We start from the raw sequence: 19,933 nt of genomic DNA, 5'->3' as shown, positions 1-19,933 counted from the left end.
TATTGATTTGGATGAGGGACACCTGCATTTCAGCTTCAGCTAACACTGTTTTTTGAGCTCAAAACGGCAACTGCATGCTTCCTTTCCCGTTCATTCCCCAATGCCCTTTCTGTTCTTGTCCGCCTTCCGCCACTCGTTTGCCCCACGGACCATTTGAAGCATCTCCTTGGTCAGTTGCACAGTCCCCGTCCGATTTTTTGAACTCCCTAGGGGCTGCGACAACGTCCGAAAAATCGGGTGGTTGGAAAAAATAAATGCACGTCATTTATTGCCCTTAAGGGTTCAATGAGCCACAGGAACATTCGAAAATGCTAGGCAGGCCTGTCGGTACATGTATTAGGCATACTGGTGATCGTACTGTGACAGGAGATACTAGGTGCACGCGTGTATAATTAAGGAATACATACTGTGTCCCGTGGCAATAGCCCCTTCCCATGCTTGTTATGCTTCACTGCAATACTTTTGAGTACGCTTCACCAAGTAACATTTCTGTACAGCGGCAAAGCTGACTTTCGAAAACCGGCATTATGCAATGCACCATGCTTTCTAAGCTTCTAAGCCAATCGCGAGGACCACAAAGGCGGAGTCTGAGCCATTGCTGACAGCAGTGCATTCTTTCAATAAAAAACACGGCACCCAACGGCAAGAAGCTTCATAGCAAATGTCGAAGCAGCTAGGCCTAGCGTTGCCGCAGTGGTGGCTATGGCTGCCAGCGGATCTGCATGCGAGAGCGCCGGTTCGAGGTGGCGAGGTAATCAAAATGGCAGCGGTGGTGGCTTTGATTAATGCCGTTTTGGACCTGCGATCACGGCAAAACGTCCGGAAACTTGGACAGCAAAGAGTTCTTGCGTCCGAAATTTCAGTCTTATACATTGACTCCACGGGGTGCGTGGTGGTGTCGCGAAGCCATCCAAATTATCAGGAATCTGGAAAGTCGGTCGTTGACTGTGATAGTGTGTGGCAACTCCTCCAGTCGACGACAGGGCGACAAAGACGATTCATTACGATTCCTGTCCGTTACTCGAGCCAGCATTACTCCCGACTTAAGACCCTTTCAATAAAATTACAGCTAATTTTCCCTGATAGAGGCACAAATTCCCTGAGTTTTCCCTGAGTTTTTCCAGACTACTCAAAATCCCTGAGAATTCCCGGTTTTCCCGGTTGGTAGACGCCCTGAATATTATATAACGCTGGTTGTAAGTGAGCACAGTGACATCTATCCACAGTTGGTTTTATTTCAAGCAAGTAGCTTTTCACTTGCAAAAAATAATCGCAGAATTATACGCAAAATCTTGGGCACAAAATAGAAGACCTCCATCTTGAAAGCTTATTTCGACCAACACAAAAGAAATCTTTACTGTTGCCATGTTAACCACACGTATAAATTATCTTTCAGAGGTCACAAAGAAGTGTTCATGGCTAACCTGCTGCCCCAATAGGTGCCAATGAAAATGCACCAGTATGCAAAATAAAAAAAATTAGAAAGTGGAGGATGGAACTAAAAAACCTAGGATGCTGTCAAAAGTGCTGTAAACTAGTGATTCACAACAATACGGGTAAGTAGGAGAATTCACGTTAATTTACTTTTGTGTGCTCAATCACAGCATAACCATTTTCACGACATTTGCTTTCATTGTACAGTAAAAGCACACTAATTCCACCACCATTAATTCAGAAATTTGGATAATTTGAACAAGCAATTTGATCCCAGCCAAAGTGCATATTAGAGTACGCAATTAAAGGTTCATTATTTGGCAGAATTCTTCTGCACGCCATATAATTCACACAAATGCTGACCGCCACAACATGAGAGCGTGGTAAAGGTGGTGATGCTAGCACCACTACAGTGAAACCAAAATGTGGGACCCATGGCCATGGTCTTCAGTTGGTGGGACGACAGCAGCATCACAGAGCGTCTGTTCCCCCCCCCCCCCTTTCTTTCTATGCCCTCTTCGCCCCATAGTAGACCAGTCCACTGAGCCATCAGCGCCATTTTCTGAAGTTTTCTTTTTCATTGTTGCCATGTTGTTCGGTGCGGTGTTTTTCATTTAAAGAATTCGCTGCTGTCAGGAATGGCACCTTTTGTCACTCTCACCCATGGCCTCGAAGCATGGAATGTATCGGCATTAGATGTTGGTTCCCGAACGTCAGCTTCGCCGCAATAGGGTGTTATGTGGTAAAGAATACCAAAAGTGGTAAGTGACCGTTGTCATGGGACGCCACATGCATTCTTTAAATATACTGTACATGCGTTGACCTGCCGTCTCCTATCACTGTATGAACACCAATGTCTAATAAGTGTACTGGCAAGCCTCTGGGACTGTTCTGGACATACCTGTGGCAATTTGAGCCCTTGGTGGCAGTAAAAGGCATGCATTCATTTTTTTTTTTTCACTCTCTGGTCTTTTGGATGTTGTCGCAGCCACTAAGGCTTCCGAAAAACATGTCCTCCTGATTGGTCGGTGCACCTGTGGCTTACAGAGCGCCGCAGAAAACCACTAACACAGTGCATATAACAAAGTTGGCGTACAAACCCATGCTGTAACATCGCTATCCTCCCTAGAGACAAGCGACCCACATCCCTCACCTTTAATCTCCTCTTCCTTTTTCCGTGCCTGCTCCTCGCGCTGCTTGCGGATGAGGGCGAGGCGTGCAAGGTCAGCACGGGCCTCTTCCGTCTTGCCAGCTGCATGCATCTTCTGATAGTGCTGCTTCGCACGCTGTTTCTCCAGTTCCTCCCTGCAGTGTGTCATAGCAGCGGCTCACAATGAGCCATTGTGGTACTAGGCTCCAGTTGCATGCTTAGCAGACAACACTGCGGGAGCTACGAAACTTGGCCCGTCATAAAAGTCTCATTCGGTGCATTTCATAGTGCATTTATTTTTTATGTGCAAATTTTCCTGCAGAATAAGAACTTCATTTGTTAGAACCACAACTTCTGTACGTCGGGTTTATTCAAAATGTGCATTTGCGTACCTTTAGTTTTCAATATGCGATATATTTTAATATGGTCGAGAGCCTAAGCAGCGCACTATGGGCGCTGTTCACAAGAATGTGTTACTCCACTTATTAAAACCTAGTTACTATGAACGTCACATTAACAAACTTTTCATAAATCCCGCGCTGACTGCTTGTAGTTTTAATGTAAAGGTATTTCAGTATTGTGAACTTTAGAATACCAAACCTTTCAGAATAATAATTGTTATTTAATTTCTCTGTCACGTTAACAATGCCTCAGTACCACCAATTCATATTTAGAAATCTGGGAATTCTTAGATTCCAGGCGGACCGGTAGGCTAGCAGACGACATGGGACACAAAGAGGACATCTTTTAAATTGCTCCAGGTAGGCGGGGAGCATGGGCTCGGAAAACGTGGGATGGTGCACAGGTGGAGGAAAAGATGGAAGGGGGATCTTTTTATTTTCTGCTGCGGAGGTGACGACACATCAGGTTTCGCGCGCTTGCTTTCTCAGTTGTTTATGTGCTGTCAGCTTATCAGGTGGTGCTGCTTGCACAAAAGTCAAACAACAGACGTCTCCTTCTAGTTTTATTGTTATTCTGTCTGAGGTGCAGTGTTTGCCAGCGTTCATATTACCACGCTTTTATCTGTTCATTCAGCAAAGAAGCTGACGTAGTTTTCTGTGAGCGAGAAGGTCAACATTCTTCACAAAATACAAGGGGGGAGCTGTCATGGCCAAGGAACATGGGGTGGCATGGTCAATGATCACTACAATTGTAAAGAATAAGGAGAGATAATGAAACATTAGTGAGAATCACAGTTTGCTCCATAGGCAAAATGACTGTGGCTTCACACTTCCAGAATGTCACTTCTGGAATTCAGGAAGACTTGGTTTGAGAATTGATAGCCCAGAACGTGCCAGTGCCAGACCTAATGCTGGAGAGATGGCGTGGCAGTTTGCTGCAGCTCTGAACATCACCGACATCCAAGGTGTGTGCTGGTTGGCTCCACTGTCGGTGGAATGAAATAACCTCACAGACTGTGTCTGGCAAGGGCAGGGCAGCAGATGAAGCAGAAGCAGCCACGGGGAGGGAAGAATATTTCAGAGAAAGGGTCGAGTCGTGTCTTGCGGACAATAATATGCTATAATATGGAACACACTCCCATACAAAGTAAAGACTAGGCAAAACTTCGTACAATGCTTTAAAAAACTTATTTCACGAGTGCTGACAGGGTCTTTCTATTTGTATCCCCTGTTGTCATAACATAGTCTTTTGTTTATCCTATATTTTCACTGTAAAAATGCTTTAACCCTTTAAGGGTCGATTTTTTTCGCCATATGTGACCGCCCAGGGTCGATTTTTTTGCTGCAGATTCCAATTCTTCTTAGGGACTTATTTTGAAAAATGTTTATTGTAATTTTTCTAGGGTGACCGTAAAGTGAGAAAAATTTTTTTCCGTTGGTATATATGCACTCTTCATTCATGAATAACAACAATAAAAAAGGAAATAAACTTACCAGAATTAAAATTTGATGCACTTTATGCACATAGTTTAAGGCTTTGAAAATCCGCACACGAGAATATTTCGCAAGTCTCAAATGTTCGTGCTCTTACACTAATACGTACGTCCATAGCGTAATCGAACTGTGTAGGTGCGCGCACTCAAGGAAACTGTTTGGTTGTGTGCCCGTCAAACAAGCAACACGTGGGACAAACTTCCGTTAATCTTAACCTTATCGCCAACCAGCTAGGGCGACTAGTTTTCGCGAGTCTTAAAAAACCCGAAAAGAAACGGAAACGCATGCATGGTGGCATCCTTTCTATGTGCACCCCTGCGAGCACTAAACGATCGAGAAACAAGCGGTTGCCCTCTGAGCGGTTAGTAACTACATAGCCATCAGTTTCGCAAGCGCAAAAAACCGAAACCGCCATCCGCCCGCGCGCGCACAAGCTTGTGCCAAAACAAACCATGCAACAAAAACCGAGAGACGGAGGAGTGCGAAAAAAATTCCCTGTATTCCCACATAGTGGCAGCACATGACACAAAAGAAAAAGTTAGGAAATTGGCGCACTTTTTGAACGTACAGACGGCACCATATATTTATGCCATCAACCCTAAAAGGGTTAATAATTTGCGTTTAAGTTGTCTTGTACAATAAGTACACTGTTTTTCTTATGTCTGTTGTGTTATTGGACCCCAAACTATCCACCAAGGCTATAGGTCCCAACAATATTGTATGTATGCAATGAATCAAAGGAAAAGGAAAAGGGGGAAAGAAAGAAGAAAAAAAAAGAAAGCATTATGTTACTGCTGTGAGTATCAGACTAACCAGCCCAGCATGACTGGATGACTCTAGAGCTGTTTGCCGAGTGGCTGCTCACGGTATATGAAAAGATGAAGTGGGGGAAAGGGGTACATCCCAATGATTGCCGACAATTGCTCGGCGCACAATTCAACATACAGTTTACAAATGTTCATCTGGACTACCTGATTGATTGATTGATTGACTGATCGATTCTTTATTGGTTTATCACATACACATGTGATGGGAGGCGAAGGGAATAGACACTCAAGAATGACTTGAGGGAGTCCTTTGCCCTCATACTGGCAAAGACAACAGCAGACGCACACACATTTTGTTCATGTGGTCGTACACTTTCACAAAACCATCATATTAAACACAACATTGTCATACAATTTGACAAAACTGTAAAATTAAACACATTCCTAGTTACTGTCTTACATAGGGCATCATGCGTTAACATACGTCACTTCACCTCAGTGCTGAATGCCAGCACAACATTTCATAACAACATACGCGTAGTAAAAGTGGCATTAAAACTACCTACCACCTGCCACTGAACTGCTATCTCTACTTCAGCTACAGGAGAGCGGCATAACAAGGAGCATGAAGTTGCACTTCTGAAAGTGCCTTGTTCACTGGCTCCTCATAAACCTGTGCATGCAGCACTTGGCTGGCATCAACATCTGACAGGCAGTGGAGATGCTTGTCAGATGCCACCATCCAAAACTGCTGGGGGAAGGCAGGCTTAATGAAAGCAGATGGCTAGCCACAAAACACTTTACAGGCGGTGGAGGGCATTCGAGTGAGTTCTGGAATGAGGTTACATGGACGCCAGCAAAGCTGACCACAAGTGACATGTTTGAGAGTCTTCTGGACACGATGACTAATGGCAATGACTGCACTGACAACAATTTCACGGACTATGAGAATGCTGCAATAGCACCTGAAGATACAATTCTTATGTGTATAAACTGTCACCGTAAATAGCCCGCACTCCCAATAGCAACAACCTGGACAAAAGAGAATTTGAAAAATCCATGCATGTAATCTACGGAAATAACTATATAAAACACTAAAAATTATTGAGAAAGTCTGTTCATGAATGCACGACTCATTCATGTCGCATCTTTGTCCAGTGGCTTTAACCTCCCCCCCTCCACACACTGCCAATCTTCAGCGCAAGATGTGATTCAATTACATCCGTTGTGATTGAATCAGTCATGTGACACGTGACATGAATATGATCACTTCACGGCTAGCATTCACACAAGAGAGGATGATAGCATAGATGGAGCAGCCCTCGCATGAGGATTACCAACAGAACACAGTCGAACCGACTTGTAGCAATATTCAAGTGTCAGGAAAATTCCATTGTTATAACTCATAATTATTATAACCAGGTTGCATGAAAAAAATGAAAATGGAGGATGACAGAACTGCTGTGAGAAACCTATAGTGGTGGGGAGACCTCTGCCACCTTCCTCCATCCGACTGATAATTCTGTTAACTCGTTGAACTATTCAACTCTGCTTCCTGCGCACTCTGATCGCGTGTAACAAGCAGTGGTTGCTGGTGTTCAAGAATGGCACTGCTATAACTGCAAAGCGGGGTCACATGTGGCAAGCGAGATGCAAGCTCCATTGAGGTTGCTGTGACAAGGTTGCCACAGCAGCCTCTCAGCTTAAGAAATCCAGAAGAAATGCTGGGGGACGAGATTGTCACAAGCATCTTGCCATGCAGTTCTCACTGGCTTGCACGAGAAAACCCCATGTTCGTCAGCCTTGCTTGCTTTATGCAAAGGTTGCCGACATCCTTTTCCAAGGCATCCAAACGCTTCACGTAGAGCAGCAGAAGGTCCCTCGCAAAGACAAAGCTCCGGAGGGACTGAATAATTCACGAGGCCTTGTGCGATATGAACATTGAGGCAGCCTGCCCTACCACGTCATCGCTTCCGTTGCCGCCATCCGATGTAAGAATGTTCATGGTGATAGCTTCATTGGTTAGAAGTGCACTAGAACCTTGTTCATATGTTCTGGAAAAAACACAAGAAAAAATTTACTAACCGGGAAAACGTATGATCCGAAATAACTAAATAACTTCGTCAAGACTCGACCATTGTTGACACCTACGTAATGCAATGCGTCGAGTGGATCGTTGTGGCCCGAGACGCCGACGTGCGTCAAGCTGGTTGTGCTCAAGTGGCCCGAGACATGTTCTGCTGTTTTTCTATTGCATGGTGTTTTAAGAGGGCAACGGGAAACCGAAGCGATATCGAGATGGTGGTGATGCCAGATGCTGCCGAAAATAAACATGATGCCCACATTGCATCGCCTGCAGCAGGGAAAGGCAGCGCATTTGGATTATCGCCTACTAAAAGTGCGGAGCCTTCTACCAATGGCACTATGCACCACATGCTGTAAAACAGACAGGTGACAGGGACAGGGGACAAGTTGCACCCAAAGACGAAACTTGCATCCCATGCTTCAAGGCAAAATTTGCATATCACTCGCACCTTGACTTTACTGTTAATTTTTTTTCCCCTTTTGTTGTGCATTATACGTGCATAAATACAGCAGTGACGAGTCCGTGATGAGTGCAGATGGGTTGGTGCCTTACAGAAACTCCACCTATATCTAGGAAAAATGGTCACCGCGATTGAAGCAGTCCATAAGAATGTGGATTATCTAGAATCATTTGTGCTGCATGCATCAAAAAAAAAAAATCACAGATTATTTCAGTCACTCCTGGATACATCAAACTAGGATATGTTGAAACATTTGTCTTTATTGAATAGAAGCAAAATCCTCTTGAAAATCCTGTGCAAAAGTATAGTGACATACACGAACATCGAACACCCGTGTTCTACCCCATTTGATATATAACCCACGTATAATGATTGAAAATAAAACAATCTATTGGTTAAAATGACATTTCAGTGCATTTACGATTTTCGAACCCCGCCTATTGAACTGCTTCCAGATATAACGAACACTTTTAAAATCACTGTACTGATATAACTAATGCTTCGAACCTGGTCATGGTAAAAAGAGAAGGCATGCGAAGTACCAAGGCACAGAAGCGCGAACAAAACTGGGCGCCCCACAGTGCGCACCCCGCTCCAATCCAACCATGACAATGATATGGCCTTCAAGATAAGCACGTGACTGCCACATGCCGATTTCAGAAGCTGCAAAGCATGTCACTTGCTTTCAAGGCACACCTCAAGGAAAAAGATGCGTACAGCATAAACATACGCTACCATGGTAAAACAAGTTTTTAATTTAAGACACTTTACATAAACAGCGTAGTGTGTGCATCAGTGTGATGTCGGGTGCTACGACAGCGGCACTCTCGTTTTTTTGAGCAATTGTATGTGTGGCACCACACGCACTACGCCTATTTGAATGAATGAATGAATGAATGAATGTATAGTGTTTATTGGCGCAAGGGCCAAGTATGGCCAAAGAGTGCCAGGTCCATGGTGATGAGTTTGCAATGTAGTTCTATGCAATGTAGTTCTATGAGGTTGATGTGGTGTGGCTGTAAAGGGGCCTTAAAAGTAATCGCTCTAGAGTTAGTAAAATCTATCTGGTATAAGATTATGTCAATGACAAATGATGTGTTCTATGTGTAATAAAATCCATTGTGAAAGAATGACGCCATATAGAAAATATGTTACATGGCGAAATTACCTGGAGCACTGCTGCCTCGCCAGAGCCCTTGAAACACAAGGGCCTAGAGGCATGTGCTATATGAAACAGCCATCACAGCGGCATCCTCTAAAGAGAGGAGATGTTACGAGTGTGTGGGGCTAATAACATGTACAGTGGAATCTTGATGATACGATCACGGCTAATACGAATTCCTGGATGATACGAATTTTTCTGTGGTCTCGGCCGAGCCCCATTACTTTGCAACGTGCTAGAAAACGGTTGTTGCGAATCAATTTTTGACCCACATCGGTTGATACGAAAATTACCGAAGACACTTTGGAAATTCTAAAGTGTGCTTGGCGAAAGCCAGACGCTGCTGCTGTCTGCGCTCCGCTTCCCTGGCTTTGGTGTTCGGCGATATCACCTGTCGCTGCTGCCGCTTTCATTCTGCATCTCTGCTTCTGATACCCGGAGATCTAATCAGTCGCTGTTGGCGTTTCCGTTCTGCCTCCCTTGCTTTCGCATCTGGTGACATGTTCAGTCGTCGCATGCGCATTCGCTCTTTGTTCTTCTGGCGTTTGGTGTTGAGGGAATCTGGCGTCCGCTACCGCTTCACCGAACCGCTTGGCGCGCAATCACTGGGCTGCTTCGGAGCCATGCGCCACACCCACTCGACTGCAACGAGACGTCTGGCGAAGGAGCGGCAGTGCAACTGCCACCCCTGAAGCGCGCTCGTTCTGCCGCTACTGCGCGATGTCACGGTTGCTATGCACAGCTGCGCCCCCCCCCCCCCCCCGGCGCGCCGGTTGCTAAGGAAGAGAGGAGGTTGCGCTGCTGCGCGGAGGAGAGGCCACAGTTGGCATGATTCCAGCGCACGGACGGCCGCGAAAGAGAACAACATGCAGTCACGGACACGGCGCCGGACAGCGCGGAGGCCGTGAAGAGTTTGAAGTGGTGGCGCTTTTGTTGCTTTTGTGCTTTTCCTCCTTTTTCGCGTGCCGTCGGACGGAGTAGCTGCTGTGCTTTGGGCCGCGTTCTTTGTTAGACGTGGGCGACGGCGAAGGACCACCACCGGCGGCTGAAACGCTGCACGCACTCTAAGTTCTGAGGCGTACTATGGCCGCGGATGAAATCAGCGACGACACGTGCACGCGTGTTTTTATGGATTTGGACAAAGTCTGCTAAGTGACCTGACAAAGAAAAAGAAGCAGAAGGACATTAGAGACTTTTTTTCAAGAAATAAATGCTTTTTACGTACGCATGCCTGAGTGAGTTCACCTCCGACTCTTCAATTTAGCTAGTTTTAATTGTTCCGATGATACGAATTTCGGCTAATACGAATATTTTTCGTGACCCCATGAGATTCGTATCGTCAAGATTCCACTGTAATACAACATTTTTCAGGAAGCCTAGGACTGCGTTGGTGTCAAAGAGCGGTTCTGGGCCGAGTAACATTACAGGATGAAGGCGTATGTGCTGCCTGTATGCTAGGGAAAAATGTTTCTTTCTCTCCGCTTTGGCTTTTTGACAATCCAGGAGGACGTGGAGGATGGTCAGCCTCTCCCCGCATCTACCACAGGTTGGAGGATCATTTCCAGTGAGTAAAAAGTTATGCGTGCCAAATGTGTGTCTTAATCTGATACAACAGAATAGGACATCTGTTCGCCGTGATTTTGTTACGGAGGGGCAAGAACCTAACTGTGGCTTTATCAAGTGCAGTTTGCAATTTATTTCTTCGTCCCACATGCGTTGCCAGTGGTTTTGTAGTTTCCTTCTTGAGAAAGGCTTCAGGTCTGTGACAGGGACTGAAGCAGTAGGATTAACTGCATGCAATGAAATTGATGTGGCCATATGGTCTGCTAGAACGTTACCCTCAATGCCCCTATGTTCAGGCACCCAGCATATAATCCCATGTTGGTTAGATATATATATGCTTTACACAGGACGGAATAGAGTTAATTAATTACTGGATTTTTGTGCTTACATCAAGGCCTTCACAACACTAAACTGATTTTTGGAGTTTTGTTTTCTTTATATGCTGCACAGCCGACAAAAGTGCGTAGGCCTCAGCTGTAAAGATGCTTGTTTCCGGATGCAGTACATCAGATTTCGAGAAGGATGGACCGACGGCTGCATAGGACACCCCCTCGCGTGACTTCGATGCGTCTGTGTAGAACTCCGTGCAGGAGTGCTTGTACTAGAGCTCCAGGAAATGCATTTGGATTTCGATATCTGGGGCGTGCTTTGTAACTTGTAGGAAGGATATCACATTGTATCAACTGCCACTCCCAAGTTGGTAGCAGCTTAGCTGGAGGCATTAAACAATGTTTGAGGAGTGGAACATCTATTTCAACACTAAGCTCCCTCACACGAAGTGAAAAGGGCTGTCTTACAGCGGAACGATTACGAAAGAGTGTAGCATATGTCATATCGTTAACGGTGTTAAGACATGGATGTTGAGGATTAGTGTGAACTTTCAGAAAATATGTTTTGCTGATGTATGTTCTCTGCAGATGGAGTGACCACTAATTTGATTCTACACACAAACTTTCAAGGGGACTTGTTCCGAAAGCGCCAGTGGCCAGTTGGATTCCTAGATGGTGGACCAGATCTAGCATCTTTAGCGTGCTTGGCGCGGCAGAATGATAGATCACGGCACCGTACTCCAACCGTGATCGAATGAGGCTCTTGTAAAGATTCATTAAACATTTCCTGTCGCTGCCTCATGTTGTGTGGGATAAAACTTTCAGTAAGTTCATTGTTCTTAAGCATTTGACCTTGAGATACTTTATGTGTGGAATAAAAGTTAGTTTAGAATCAAGTATGATGCCTAAGAACTTGTGTTCTTTGTTCACAGGTATTTGCTGACCATACATTTCGATACTGGGATCTGCAATGAGCCCACTGTTTCTCATAAAAAGCACGCAAGAACTCTTGTTGGGGTTCACTTTACATTCGTTTTTGTCTGCCCATTTGGACACTTTGTTCAAGCCCTCTTGTACTTGCCTCTCACATACTGTAAGGTTGCAGGATTTGAAACCTATCTGTATGTTATCTACATAAATGGAATAAAAAATGGCTGGCTGGATAAGTCTCGCAAGATCCCGTATCGCCACATTCTCATACGCCTTTTCCATATCGAGAAATATAGGTAAGAATAACTGTTTATGTATAAATGCGTCCCGGATATTTCCTTCAATAGGTACAAGATGACCAGTTGTGGAGCGTCCTTCCCTGAAGCATTTTGCTCAGTTCAAGGAAATGAATGAGTCGCCGATTAATCATTTTTTCAAATACCCTACAAAGGCAACTTGTGAGGACTATTGGGTGGTAACTTGCCACTGAGGAAGGATCTTTGCCTTGTTTCAAAACAGGGACCACAATGGCTTCTTTCCATGCAGTTGGAAAGTATCCTGCAGCCCAAATGGTGCTGAAAATTGTGAGTAGTGTAACTTGGGTGTCATTGTGCAAGTATTTGATCCTTTCATACATGATTCTGTCAGATCCCGGTGCAGAGCTCTTGCATGCGCTCAAGGCAGCTCTTAACTCGGCAATACTAAAAGGACAGTTGTACGGTTCATTCTGTCAACATTTTCTTACGAGTGGCTCACATTCCTTTATTTCTTTATGTTTCAGAAAGGATTGCGAATAATGGTTTGAACTTGACACACTCTCAAAGTACTCCCCAAGTGAGTCTGCCTGATCTTGCACTGTATCGCCCTGTGTAGGTATTTACCAAAGGGAGTGAATATGTTTGCCGCCCTCTAATGCTATTAACCCTGTTCCTGGCTTTGGCGTCATCTGTAAACGAGTTAATACTCTATAAAAACATCTGCCAACTTTCTCTTCTGGCCTGTGGGCCAGAAGAGAAAGTTGGCAGATGTTTCCGGTCCCACAAAGTGGCCACTCTCTCGCCCCAGCGCGGGTGCACCGTCGAAACACCTCTCTTCTTCCACAGTGATCGCAATCATCACATCCCGTTCCGGCAACCCCACACATGGCCTGCTCTTGTCATTCTGTTTGTTGACTTTGCCTTTCGGACAGTGTTTCGCTGTTCTGTGCTTGTTTGTTTAGTTCATGGTCCAGATAGCGTTCTGCTGGCTCCAAGAAGTCTTTCTCGTGAACTTATCAACAGGCCGCGTCAAATGGCACCAATGGTGCTTTCACAGCCCGAATCGGAATAAGTGTGGAGTCGCAGTCTGAATGACTCCCCAATTGAAGAGCCAGAATCTGCTGCATAACACAACATGTTCAAAGAAATAATTGATGACCTGCTAGGCTGCGGCTTGCTGATTTCTGCCGCTGTTACATTTGAAGACTTTGCAGATGTCGACAGCGCGGTGTTGTGTGCCAATCTGAACGATGACAAAATAATTGAGCAAGTTCTCCGATAATCAAAAAATGACTCTAACTCGCATGATGATGATGTTCTGTGTGCTCTGGAGCCTTTCCATGCGGACTCTAGCCTTTGCATTCCTTGCATCAGCGTACAGTGACAGCATAAAACTAGCAGAAATACAGGCGTACTTGTTTGCACGTAAACGGAAATGCATGCAGCAGCGAATCTACCACTTTTTTTCTTGCACAAGAGCCTTAAAATGTAAATAAAATTATATTCTTTAGATACATTCGTGTTTTTTGGACATTCAATAGCTCGGACTTGTTTACATTCTCCGTGGAGTCCGAAGTATCAGTTGTCGACTGTATATCGAACTATTTCACCATCCCCTTTAGGTTTGATATATCCCGGATCGACTATACAGTAGAAGCCCACTGTCACGTTCCTCACTGCTGCGTTTTCCCGGCTGCTACGTCGTTTTCATCCGGTCCCGGCATAGCTTCCATAGGATCCAATGTATAAGGAACCCTGCTGTTACGTAGTAGCTGTGAAAACGTTCCCGCATGATGCGTCGCAACCCGAACCCGCCTGGGCTAAAGTAGGCAACGCGCTCCAACCGCCATTTTTACTTTTGACAAGTTTTGACCGGGCTTGGTCGGGCTTGGCTATGGAACTGGCTGCAAGAAGCTGCACGCCAGTTCAAGAGGCCGCCACTAGGTGGCCATTCGTGAAAAATGCTCTCACTATCATCACTGTGATTACGGCCGCCGCATGGTTTGTTGGACGGGTCGACTCACGGAGGAAGGAAACTCAGGAGAGGCCCTGACGTCACTCTTTGTGAAGGGAAGCCGGAAGTTGGCGTTGCTCATGCCGTTGCTCCGCCTATCGGGCCAGCTCTCCTCTCTTGTTTACATTTCTCGTGAAACCACTCCACGCTGCGCGCAACCGGGCTGCTCGGAGGCGCGCGCTGCGCAGCAGTACTGAACAATCGTTAGCATGTTAGCATGATTACGCCAAAGAGGGCAAAATTTCCCACGGATATTCCTTCGTCCGTTGCCATTGCCGTGGCGACGACGAGGAGCACGAACCGCATGATGCCGGGGAGTTGCCAAATCCTAGCTTTGGAGAAGCCGTTGCGGCTCCTCCTCCGCAGGTACGCTGCACCTCACAGCGACGCTGACAGCAATACGGCCTTCCAGGCTATTGAGCGAAACGGCCTTCCAGCTATAGCGAGCGAAAGAAACGGCAAGCCACCATTCTAGACTTTTTAAAGTTCTAAGCGCACTCTGTGGAAATAAATTGTCTATAGTTGAAGCTGCACTTTTTTCATTCATTTTCGGAGCTTTCCTCACTGTTGCGTTTTCACGGCTGTTACATTTTTTTCCCTCAGTCCGGTGAAAAACGTATGAACAGGGTTCCACTGCATTTCAAATAAATGTTCGTTGTGTAATAATGTGCGTACCGTCGAACATCGACATATCCAGCAGCGTGGTGATTGCGAAATAGTTCAATATAGGCAAAATTCGATATATAAGACCCATAAACAAGGGCGTCAAAAACTTCCGCAAATCATTCAATGAACCAAAGGCGGAATCTGTGATCGTTGTTCGGAGCACGAAGTCAGCTTGGCCCAAGTGTGCTCCAAACAACTGCCCCAATCGTGGCGCAGTAAGACTCACTTGAAGCTTCCCATAAAGTATTTATGTATTTATTTGGCTGAAAGTACTGCAGCAGTGTAGCCTGCTTTATTGGCAGCAGTGTGCTTAAACACGGAGTCCTCAACATAGTCTAAATGATCCACAAGCAATAGGCTGGTGCCCTCTATTACGCCGCAGCAGCGGCGTAGAAGGGCCAAAGCAGCTATAGCCTTAGTTGAAGTCAAGAGCAGGAAGTCGTTGAGCCACCCCGCTGCCTGGGGTGGCTCAACGCATGCGCATGGACGAGGAACCGCAGCAGTGACAACGGAGCGTGCAGCCCTTATAAGCCCAGTCAGCGACGAACTCACCCGTGGGCACGGCAGGACAAAATGAATGAAGCCTGAAATGCTGTCCGGTGACGTGGAGTGTAACCCTGGGCCAAATCCCGTCGAGGAAATGCTTAAAGAATTATTGAAAGGCCAGAAAGATCTCATAAAAGATGTGAGCCAAATTAAGGCAAGCCAATCTACGTTTCAGGAGGAACTATGTACTGTCAAACTAGGAATCAAGGAGCTGCGCAATACCCTAATGAACTTGCAGGAAAGTAGAACAGCACTTCAAAAAATGGCGCAGGAGATGAAATTAACAATTCAGCAGCAGCAACAAAAAATTATTGACTTGGAGGACCGACAACGCCGAAACAATTCAGTCGTATTTAGAATCACGGGAAACGCGAGCGAGACTTCAGATGAACTAAAACAAAAAGTTCTGTGTGATGTTTTCGAAAAGCGACTCGATGTGAAGGTTAGCTCTGTAGAAAGAATCCATAGACTTAGTAAGAAAAACAATTGGCTATTTTTGAAATTGAAATTTTTTGACTACAACAAAAAGATGGCAGTACTAAAGAATTGCAAGAAGCTAAAGGGAACAAAAATTTCTGTATCGAATGATTACTCACAAGCAACGTCGCAAAAACATAGAAACTTGTGGGTGAGCACAAAAATTGAAAGGGAAAGAGGGGTAGAGGTACGGCTCGTGCACGATAGGGCTTTTATTGACAACGAGGCATTTTTTGCATGGGACAATGAGAGAGGGTGCAGAGTGAAACTTGACCGGCAGCATGCGAGTGAAGACGAGTCTGCTTGACGTTACAAAGCAGATACAGATAATTTTATCCTGATCAATGTAAATGAGCGAAGCCTGGCAAATAAAACAGTTGAGCTTGAGCACCTTCTGATGCAGCGCAATCATCATGTTGTCGTTGTCACGGAGACTTGGTTGCGCGCCGAAATTGCTAATTCTGAAATAGTTCCCCCTGGTTATGGGATCATCCGCAAAGATCGTGACATGCGGGGCGGTGGTGTGGCTATCATCTTTAAAGAAGGAATTGACGTCGTACAATTGAAAGAGTGTCCTGAAACCGAAAGTAATCGGTGAAAGCTTAAACTCAATGGAATTTTCTGCGTACTTGGAGCAGTATATAGACCCCCAAATGCCCCTCCTACATTTTTGAAATCAATCTAAGACTACCTGTGCTGTAATGTACTTGCCAGCGAGCGCTTGATAATTGCGGGAGACTTTAATCTTCCGGGTATACAATGGCACAGTCTCGAAAGTGGTTCTTCCGATGTTACAAACTGTGACACCCTGTTGGACATGGCATTTAATCAAAACTTAACGCAAGTTGGGAAGGAGATAACTAGAAGTGGACCCACGAGAGAAACATTGCTAGACTTGGTGTTCGTAAATGAGAAAATACATGAATATGAGGTGAATATTGAAGAAGGACTTTCAGACCCCAAACTTGTTATACTTTGCGTAAAAAATGGTCTACCATGTAAAAATAAGAAAATGAAACAAATTCTCATTAGAGATTTCAACAAGGCTGACAATGTCAGCATTTTAGAGTACTTAGAAAAGCAGCTGTACTCTTTCGACGGATCGGATGATGTTGATATGTTGTGGACGGAATTTAAAAGAATAATCAAGTATTGTGTAGAAAAATTTGTGCCTGAACGGGAAAAAACAGTCAGAGAGCGTAACCCATGGGTTAATGGGGAAATAATTCAGTTAAAATGCAAATTGAAACGCATGAAAAGAAACAACTTAAGAAAACAACATCACATTTCACAAGTATCATCTCTGCTTAAGCGCAATTTAATTTCAGCATAAGAAAAATATTTTTCCGAGACCTTACCTTCTTTTATGAAATGTTCACCACAACGTTTCTGGTGTCATATTGCTCCGACGAAAGACAATATTCAGTACCTAGATTTCGGAGGCCACATCATAACCGATCCCACAGAAATTGCTGAGAAATGTAACGAGTTCTTCCACTCTGTATTCGTGCCTCCTGAAGTTCAAAGCGCAGACCTCTGCGCAGAAAGCATCCACGAACAGGAAGGCATGCCGGATATCACTATATCTGAGCAAGGAATATTATTGCTTTTGCTAAACATTGACACAAAAAAGTTTGTTGGCCCTGACAACATCCCAAATGAGTTTTTAAAATGTTATGCAGAATGGGTGTCTAAATACTTAAACATTATTTTCAGCTTGTCCCTGGATAAGCGAAAATTGCCCACCGACTGGTTAAGAGCGAAAGTTATACCTGTCCACAAAACCGGAAACAAACATTGTGTTGAAAACTACAGGCTGATTTCAATCACCTTAGCATGCTGCAAAATACTAGAACATATAATATCAGCAAGTTTTTTTGATTACCTTGAGGGCCAAAATGTGCTTAATCCTAATCAACACGGCTTTTAGACGAAAATTGTCAACAATCACCCAGCTCGCAGAAACAATCCACGAGTTAGCAAAAGCAATCAACGATAAACATCAGGTAGATGCAATTTGTCTTGATATGTCGAAAGCATTCGTTCGGGTTCCACACATAGAACTTATAAGGAAACTAAAGAATTTTGGAATTAATAGTACTATTGTCGCTTGGATTAACTCGTATCTTAATAATAGAACGCAGTATGTGGAAATCAACAACGCGAAATCCGGCATTCTGAGTGTTTCATCAGGTGTTCCCCAGGGCTCTATGCTCGGTCCCGTTTTATTTCTGTGTTATATTAACGATATTGCAGAGACAGTTTCCTCAGGTGTTAAGGTTCAGTTATTCGCAGACGATTGCGTGCTTTACTCACATATAACATCCAAAGAAGATCAAAGTACCTTAAGCTCGGCATTAAGTAGTATCCATGACTGGTGCTCAAAATGGAAAATGAAAATAAATCATAGCATTTATAAGAATAACAAACAAAATAAAAGATATTCTTCCATTTGAATACGAAATTGAAGGACACAAATTACAGAAAGTAAGCTACTTCAAGTATCTAGGCATAATGATAAGTGAGTGAAAATTTAAATTGGGATAGGCACATTCATAGCTTATGTAGTGCAGCCGAGAGAAAAATGTGGACTTTACGCCGGAAACTAGGGCAGGCAACTACGACAGCGAAACTGACCGCCTATTTGACACTTGTAAGACCAACTTTGGAATATGGCTGTATCGTGTGGGACCCCTACACAAAAAACCAGATAGCAAGGATTGGAAAAGTACTAAAAAGGGCGGCTAGATTTATTCTGTCTAGATATAAGTCCACCGGTTCAGTCTCGGGGACGTTGTCAGAACTTAAATTACCCCAACTGTTAGAGCGGCGAAGAGTTGCTAGACTTAAGTTCCTCTATCTTTTGCGGGGTAACTTCTTTAACATATACGCCGGACTGTACATAACGAAGCGCTTGGCCTGAACATTAAGAAACAGTCACAACAAACAGCTTACAACCCTCCAAGCTCGGATCAACACATTCAAATATTCATTCTTCCCACGAACAATTGAAGAATGGAACTTGTTGCCACAGCACATAACGCAAAACAGACTGTTAGTTTGTTTGAAAAATCAATACACCTTTACCTTGACCTACCAAATTAACCACGACAGCTCGTTTGTAGCGAATTTCACCTACTTGGAAATATGAATGTTGCTGTGTGTGCTTCTACTACCGCATTTGTATTTTGTTGTGAACCGCAGGTTGTGCGCACTAATTTTATTTTGTATTTGCATGTCTGCAAGGCTGTGATTGCCAATGCATTTACTGCATTGCAACAAATATTTTCCACCCTGTAACAGCCCAAGAATGGGCTAACAGTATTATTAAATAAAATGAATAAATGAAATGAACATCAGCGCTTACAGGATCAACCTCAGCAACGTCTTCATTTGGCTGCTATTTCAGCTGCGATCTCCATGTCCTTCAATGGAAGTATTTTGAAACACTGGTTTTAGAGACCGAAAAATCACGAAAGAATGAATATTGCGAGAACGGTATTTTTGGAATTTCCAACTATTATTCTACTACTTCGCCAAATTTTGCGCATTCTAAATCAATACTTTAGGCGTAATATAAATTAATGGCACCAGTGTGGGCTAAATCTGAGCCAAAGTTTCTGTAAAAAAGCGCTCTTTCAACGGTGTGTGATGGCCCTTGCAGTCATGCGGTCGCACCGACCCGCATATCGCTTGAAAGAGCAGTCTCTCGTCTTTATTTTCCCGCCACCACCACCTGCTCCATCCGCACATTGGCAGTGAAGAAATTCTGCCTCAAAAAGATGGCCCAATGAATGCTGTAGCTGGTCGACAAAGGCATGTGACCCTCAGCTAGCCACGCCATTGGCTAGACTGGCGTCGTCTGCATCACTCTGTGGCTGCTCCACACATGCCGTGCGTGCCAACGAGGTTTCCCACTCTGACAGCGATGCCGACCTTGACTCTGAAGTACGCTATGAAGTTCAAATTTAGAAAAAAAGAAAGGAAGAGGAAGTCAGCATACGACGTCGAGAAACGACACTTCGCCACGCTGCTTCCTGATGACATTGATAACGCGCGTTTATAGTCCAACGTTATCGGCACACGGGCGAGCGTCACTCGACCAGGGCGTGTCCAAGTCCGTTGGCCGTGCCCGGTTATGCTGGCTGCACCAGTGTGTCAAACCATTGGTCTAACGATAGACGCTGTTGTTGTTGC

The 19,933-nt window shown here is 44.6% G+C and overlaps 1 protein-coding gene across 1 annotated transcript in view; it reads right to left on the bottom strand.

Annotated features, from left to right (window-relative positions):
* LOC139048634 (28 kDa heat- and acid-stable phosphoprotein-like) overlaps positions 1-19,933 on the bottom strand; it is a 66,601-nt gene that overhangs the window by 13,529 nt on the left and 33,139 nt on the right. The window contains exon 5 of the mRNA XM_070523085.1: positions 2,588-2,739. Coding sequence (XP_070379186.1) covers positions 2,588-2,739 — 152 coding nt within the window. The remainder of the gene's footprint in view (positions 1-2,587; positions 2,740-19,933) is intronic.

The sequence above is a fragment of the Dermacentor albipictus genome, chromosome 8, assembly GCF_038994185.2.
Source record: "Dermacentor albipictus isolate Rhodes 1998 colony chromosome 8, USDA_Dalb.pri_finalv2, whole genome shotgun sequence".
NCBI classification, from domain to species: Eukaryota; Metazoa; Arthropoda; class Arachnida; order Ixodida; family Ixodidae; genus Dermacentor; species Dermacentor albipictus.
The sequence above is the reverse complement of the archived record's forward strand: the minus strand, read 5'-3'. Positions and strand labels throughout refer to the sequence as shown.